The sequence below is a fragment of the Helobdella robusta genome (assembly GCF_000326865.2).
Source record: "Helobdella robusta unplaced genomic scaffold HELROscaffold_94, whole genome shotgun sequence".
Lineage (NCBI taxonomy): Eukaryota > Metazoa > Annelida > Clitellata > Rhynchobdellida > Glossiphoniidae > Helobdella > Helobdella robusta.
The window spans coordinates 244,005-251,504 of NW_008705537.1; the positions used below are offsets into that span (position 1 = coordinate 244,005).

At 35.2% G+C, this 7,500-nt stretch overlaps 1 protein-coding gene across 1 annotated transcript in view; it reads right to left on the bottom strand.

Annotated features, from left to right (window-relative positions):
• Positions 1–1,801: 1,801 nt before the first annotated feature.
• HELRODRAFT_194693 (hypothetical protein) overlaps positions 1,802–7,500 on the bottom strand; it is an 8,477-nt gene continuing 2,778 nt past the window's right edge. Inside the window, exons 6-15 of the mRNA XM_009033592.1 lie at positions 6,826–6,956; positions 6,505–6,673; positions 5,235–5,333; positions 4,860–4,931; positions 4,481–4,704; positions 3,587–3,779; positions 3,057–3,193; positions 2,616–2,754; positions 2,119–2,441; positions 1,802–1,973 (exon numbers count right to left, since the gene is read on the bottom strand). Coding sequence (XP_009031840.1) covers positions 2,187–2,441; positions 2,616–2,754; positions 3,057–3,193; positions 3,587–3,779; positions 4,481–4,704; positions 4,860–4,931; positions 5,235–5,333; positions 6,505–6,673; positions 6,826–6,956 — 1,419 coding nt within the window. The 3' untranslated portion in view covers positions 1,802–1,973; positions 2,119–2,186. The remainder of the gene's footprint in view (positions 1,974–2,118; positions 2,442–2,615; positions 2,755–3,056; positions 3,194–3,586; positions 3,780–4,480; positions 4,705–4,859; positions 4,932–5,234; positions 5,334–6,504; positions 6,674–6,825; positions 6,957–7,500) is intronic.

Consider the following 7,500-nt stretch of genomic DNA (forward strand, 5'->3'; position numbering starts at 1 on the left):
TGATATATAGATATATATATATATATATATATATATATATATATATATATATATATATATATATATATATATATATTCTACAATATTCTATAAATTCTAGCGAATGTTTGGCGTTAATATGTTTGTTTAAACGAACTACAAACATATTAACGCCAAACATTCGGTAAAATTTATAGAATATTGTAAAAATTATGGTCTATTACCAACATATATATATATATATATACAATTATTGGTGAAAGTCACAGCATGTTCGGCCTTAGTTAACTTCCTGTGTGTAACTTGCTGTGATTTTCATCAATAATTGCATTTCTGACAGTCTTAATCCAATATATGTATACATATATATGTGTGTGTTTGAGGAGCACTGGTCGTTCCCCTAAGTCACTAAAGCATGCCATTATAATTCCGTTGTTGAAAAAACCATTCCTTGACGGAGATGACGTAACTAATTATAGTCCAATTTCAAATTTCCTCTTTTTATCAAAGGTTATTGAACGTGTTGTCTCCAAGCAATTTTTGAATCGTTTAGTTAAGTTCGACTTGCCGGCGGTTCATCGGCCTGGATGCAGACGACATCACTCCACTGAGACTGCTCTTATCCGCGTGACATCTGAACCATTTGCATCTAATGTATGGATGGATGTTCGGAGGCTCTCACTGTTGGCGCTGTTGGATGTGAGAGCAGCCTTCGTATGCGTCCATCAGTTTTTGCTGATTGAACAGTTAAAATATCGTTTTCGTGTTTCTGGAATGGTTGCGACGTGGTTTGAATGGTATTTGCTTGGTAGAACAAAACGAACTCTCTCCAACGATACATTGTCTGATGATAGAACACAACGAACTCTCTTCAACGATACATTGTTTGATTGTAGAACACAACGAACTCTCTTCAACGATACGTTGTCTGATGGTAGAACACAACGAAATCTCTTCAGCTGGTTTCATCTGGGGTTCCTCAAGACTCCGTATTAGGACCTCTGTTGTTTCTGCTCTACACAGCCTGATATGTTCAACATCATCGAAAAGTTTGAATGCCGACGATGTTCAAATCATTGCTCCAATTTGTTGTAGAGCAGCGACATTTGATAATTTAGTTCACAGATTTGTCTGCTGTGTTGAAGATTTAAATAAATGGATGATAGACAACAGACTTAAGCTAAACGAGGGTAAAGCTCAGCTTCTGCTCGTCGAAACCTGACAACAATTGCAAATGATTCGCGTCAACTCTATTAACATATCTGCATCAGTCATCCAGTTTTGTTCATTTGTCAATAATCTGGAAATCACGTTCGATCAAAATATGTCTATGGATCATCATGTCAAAAAGTTAAACAAGGAATGTTCATTTCAACCACCCACGAAGGCTCAGACAGATCAGAAATTCGCTCGATGAGAATACATTGAATTGTGTGGTTCATGCGTTTATTTATTCTAAGCTAGACCACTGTAATAGTGTTTTCTATAGAACTTCCAACAAAATCATATGCCAACAAATTCAAAATTGCCATCATGGTATTCAAATGTTTGAATAGTCTCAGTCCGAGTTACCTGTCTGACAAGTGTTTACATAGGTTTATACGTCCCCAGTTACGCTCAGATTGTCAGGATCTTCTACCGCTACCAAAAAGAACTAAAAACTCTTCTTTCTATCGGTAAAGAACTAAAAACTCATCTTTTTATGAAATAAACCCCATGACTTAAGCAGCGCCTTTAAAATGTTTTAAAGGGCGCTAAAATATAAATTTTCTAATATATATATATATTTATATATAATATAGGTCATGTTATTAATTTGATCAATTTAATTTAATTAGTCCGACCCATAACGGATGGAGACTATAAACGAGGATTGATTAATTTAATTATGTTAATTAGCATCACCATTATCACTATCGTCGCCGTCGTCACTGTCTCATTAACATCATTATCATATTTTATTATGATATAATATTATAATTACAGTATTATAATTACCATCGGGCCATTAACATCATTATCATATTTTATTATAATTACCGCAGGCCATTATCGTCATTATAATATTTTATTATAATTACTGTTAGGCCATTATCGTCATTATCATATTTTATTATAATTACCTACCGTTAGGCCATTATCGTCATCATTATCATCATCGTCACATCATACATATTCATCGTCGTCATCATCATAATTCATTATATTTAATCATACAGTTTGCTTTCATTGGCAACAACATCATCATCGTCATCGTTCCTTCTTTTCATTCCTTCATTCGCGACGTCACTCATTACATTCAGTCTATCCTTAAAGAGCTGGCAGTCGTGATAACGATGGTGAGGATGATGATTATGATGGAGGTGCTGATGATGATTGTGGTGGTGGCGTGGAGAGTTTTCGGCCATTTTGAATTCTAGCTCCCTGACGTGCCTGCTGAAGGACGCCATCTTGGATTCTGTCTTTAATTGTGATGATGATGATGACGACGATGATGATGATGATGATGACGGTGGTGATGATGATAACGATGATGATGACGGTGACGGTGATGACGATAATGATGACGAAAATGATGTGGGAAGTGTTACGGAAACAATAACATCATCAACAACAACAACAATAATAATAACAACCTCAATGTTTTTATCTCTGCTATCTCTTAGAAGTTTCATCAGCTCCATCTTTCTCTTTCTCTCCACTGTTAATTCACTCTTCAGCTTCGATACCGACGATTCCAATCTCTTAATTATCGAGTCGGTCTCTTCTTTTAATCTTTGGTTTGTTAGTTGAATGATTGGTCGGTTGGTTGGTCGGTCGGTCGGTTGGTTGGTTGGTTGGTGGGTCGGTTGGTTGGTTAGTTGGTTGGTGATTGGTTGGTTGGCTGGTTGGTTGGTTGTTCGATTGATTGATTGATTGTATGATTGATTGATTGAATAATTAAACTACGTACAAACTACAAACACTTAATTGAATAACCAACCAATCATCATTTAGCCAACTACTCAATCAAATAAAGATCAACCATCAAATCAATCATCAAATCAATCATCAAATCAATCTATCAATCAACCAACTTGATTGATATCCTCTGATTGGTTGACACGTGACTGTTCAGCTCCAGCATCATCTTCCGGTGTTCATCCTCCATGGCGGCCATCTTGCTCGCATATTCGATGTCTTTGGTTTTCATAGTTTGCTGTAGGATTAGGATCTGGTGGGTTGAAAAATTAGAGAATTGATTGAATGAATGGATAGACCTATGAATGACTGATTGAATGAATGAATAAATGAATGAATGATTGAATGAATAGACAAATAAATGGTTGAATGAATGGATGAATTAATGAGTGAATAAATGAATGAATGAATGAATTAATTAATTAATAACATAGGAAAGGAATATGTAGTATAGATGGATAGTTTAATAAAGGAATAAAAAATGATTGGCTGTATGAAAAAGTAACTGATAGAAAGAACGAATTAATGAATGAGTGAATGAATGAATGGATGGACGAATAGATAAATGAATGAACAAACGAAGAGGCCAACAAATGAATTAAAAAATAAATAAACGATCGACTGAGCGCCATAAAATTATGAACACCTGTCTTGATAACCTCCTCAACGCACTTTCTTTTTCATCCTTCATTCTATCTCTCTCTTCTCTCAATCCCTTGCACTCATCCACCAGCTTCGTTCTCTCAATTATAACGAGGTCAAGGTCATTTAAAGTTCTTTGCAACCTCGCCTTGACCTGATTCAACTCCTCCTCCAGCCCCCGAACCGTTCGCTGGTGTCTGGTCGATGATGATGATGATGAAGATGATAATGAGATTTTAGTGATGATGATGATGAAGAAGAAGATGATGATAATGAAGATGATGATGATTTTAGTGATGATGATGAAGAAGAAGATGATGACGATCATGATGATAAGATTTTAGAGATGATGATAAGATGAAGAAGAGGATGGCGATGATGATGAGATTTTAGTGATGATAATGAAGGAGAAGATGAAGATGATGATGATGAAGAAGATAATGATGAGATTTTGATGATGATGATGAGATTTTTGTGATGATGATGAAGAAGATGATAATGATGATGAGATTTTAGTGATGATGATGAAGAAGATGATAATGATGATGAGATTTTAGTGATGATGATGAAGAAGAAGATGAAGACGATGACGACGATGATGAAGTAACTCTGTAATTAACTCATTCATTTTTCAATTCATTCATTCGTTCGTTTGTTCACTCATTATTCATTTGTCAATTCATTAATTAATCAATCCATGCATTTATCCATCCATCCATCCCTCCAACCATCCATTCATCCATCCGTTCTTCCATCCATCCATCCATCCAACCATCCATTCATCCATCCATCCATCCATCCATCCATTCCTCCATCAATCCGTGCATTCATTCATTCACACGTCCATTCACTCTATCACTCCATCACACAACCACACCACCCCAGCACCACCACGTACTCCTTCTCAGAAGCCTCCATCTTGTCGGCCATCATCCCCATCTTCATCCCCATCTCATCCCTGACTCTTTCGAGGCTGCCTAACTTCAGCACTAAGTCTTCACTACTGGTCCTCCTGGCCCCCTCTTCGTCCACCATGTTTTTCAAGATGGCCGCCAACTCTTCCTGCAGACGAGATCTCTCGCGCTCCAGTGTGCAGTTGCTGTTCTTCAGGTTGGCTATTTCCTGTTTGTCAACATCGTCATCGTCATTATCATCATCATCATCGTCGTAAGTAAGAATGTTTGCTGGTTGTGGTTGTTCGTAATGGTAATAATAATAATAATAAATAATAAATAATAATAATAAATAATAATAATAAAGATTGTAATGGTAATGACTCCTTCCAAGTCGGTTATTTTATCGTTCAGTTTCTCGATTTGAAGTTCGTGTTGCGATGTTAAGGTGGATATCTGACGGATGGATTGAATGAGTGAGTGAGTGAATGAATGAATGAATGAATGGATGAATAAATGAATGAATGTACGGATGAATGAATGTACGGATGAATGAATGAATGAACTATAGAAAAAAATAAGAACGCGTGATGAGATGAATGAATGAAGTAAAAAATCAGATCGAATTATTGATTGATTGATTGATTATTATTATTACTATTATTATTTATAAATTGATTGGTTGGTTGATTGGTTGGCAAATCAATCAATCAATCAATCAATCAACCAACCAATCAATCAACCAATCAATCACTCAACCTCGTTCTTTTTCACCAGAGTGACATCACGTGATTGCGTGTCAAGGACATTTTGGAGTCTGGTCAGTTCACTTTTCAAATGTGCCTCGCGGATAAGGCACTGTTTGATTTCGTCATAATAATAATAACAATAATAATAATAGCCATAATCATAATAATCATCATAATTATAATAATAGGAAGATCTTTTATTTTCACAAACTAATGGAAACGTGTACGGTTACCATTTAAAATGACTTAGATTGATGATGTAATTAAAATTGAATGGAATAATGTAAAAAGCGCAAGGAAGGAAGAAATAGACCACTTTGCTCATTCCAGAGAGAAAAGTGCAGAGCGGTGAAAAATATTTAGATTTATATTCGGAGTGGGCAAACTATCGTCAGGTGTCTGAGTTGGCTACTAGCAATTGTATAATTCATGGGTGGGCAAACTACGGCTGTTTTATGCGACCCGCGAGGCCTTGTTCGCCAAAAAAGGTCGTCAGCCAGACATTATGACCAAAAAAACAGCTACAAATCTTAAAAAATTCTTCCCCGGGTCGAAAAAAATTGCTATTTAAGTACATTTGCGGCCCTTCAAAGGTAAAACGCCATCTGCCAAAAATGGCGATCTTTGAACTAGCGCATGTCTTGATGGTTTTGACAATTATTGAGAGAATTTTGTCGTGGCGATTTAAGTCTCGTTTGAGTGCCTCCGTTTGACGGACTGAACAACTTTTTACAAGTGGCCCAAAACTCTTGTTGTGATTGAATGGTGATATCTGAAATCTTACCAATTTTTAGCGCTTTCAAAGACGATAGCTATGACCTTATTAGTTTACTAAGCGATTTAATTCTAGAGTCATAATTACGGTTGTTATGGCCCATGACTTTGAGTTGTTTCAACCCCTTCTTCAACTTGCTGATTAGTTTGTTTTATACCACAAATGGAATTGTCTTTGGTTTCAACGTTCATATGCGTGCGTATGTTGTCGTAGTTGAACGCAGCCTTTGTACAACGCCAGGAGTGTCTATTAGCATTAATGAAATTTCTAAAACAGCATGGACATTTACTTGCATTAACTGTTAAAATTAAGTTAGAAATCAGAAATAAAATAATTAAATATTTGAAATAAAAATTAGTTAGTGACTTATTGAGTGCCATAATTTTACGCTTCTTTAGAGCCAATTTTCAAGCTATAAACTTTATAAAAACCAGATTAAAATATAGCAAAACAGTGAACAAGTAGAAATCATGTTTCAACGCAATAATAATAACAATAATAACACCTTATCTCTTTCTAGTAAAGCGTCTTCGACTAATTGTTTGTTGCTCAGCATTTGTTGGATGTTGTCGTTGTTGTTGCGTTGCTGTTGCTCGATGTTGTTGCGCAACTGTTGCAGTTGTTGCTGCAACAGCTTTTTGTCTTCTTGCAATCTTTTTATTATTCCTTCGGTTCTGTTGTTTAATATAATATCTATTTATTTGTTGGCCTTATTAAAATAAAGTTTGTTTGATTGTTGTTGTTGTTTTTGTTGTTGTTGTCGTCGTAATGTATAATATTATTATTATTATTCAAAATAATATTCATTCACAAAAGTCATCATAACCTCGTTTTATAGCTAATTAGCATAAACGTCAGCTGATCTTTTTGCATATCATTAATTTCAAAATCCACGTTATTATTGGTGGTGCTATTTATGGCTGCAGCGGAAAATCCCGATGGCGGCGCCGACAGCAGCTGCATAAATTATAAATATATTATCATCATAGTAACCAAAGAATACTGTCTGCCCGAAACTCAAATACCATTCTACTCGTTACTCGTATGATGCGATGTATGTGCTTGCCCCTACTGAGTGTGTATGTGAGTCGTGTGACGTGAATTTTTGTGATTTTTTTTTTTTTTATTATACCAAAAAAATGTATGTGTGTATGTAGGCCATGCCATGTCTGTCATATTAATCAAAATTAAATAAAATTATTTATAATTTATTACAATTAATCACAATTAATTATAATTAATTATTGTTAAACATTATTGTATACCTGTATTAGCCTATTTCTAGTTTTAAGTTAGATGTATTCGTCATTTCTTAGTTAAACCAGTAACTGCACAGCTAGTATTTGACGGTGCATTGTGTGTATGTGCTAATATATGCGTGTAAATTTAAGGGTTTGTACGCATAACATGTTAAAGAACGTTTTGTATTTGATTAATTTAAGTCATAATTAAATAATGATCAATCGGGATACGTCGCGTGTAGATGTGTGTACATTGTGTG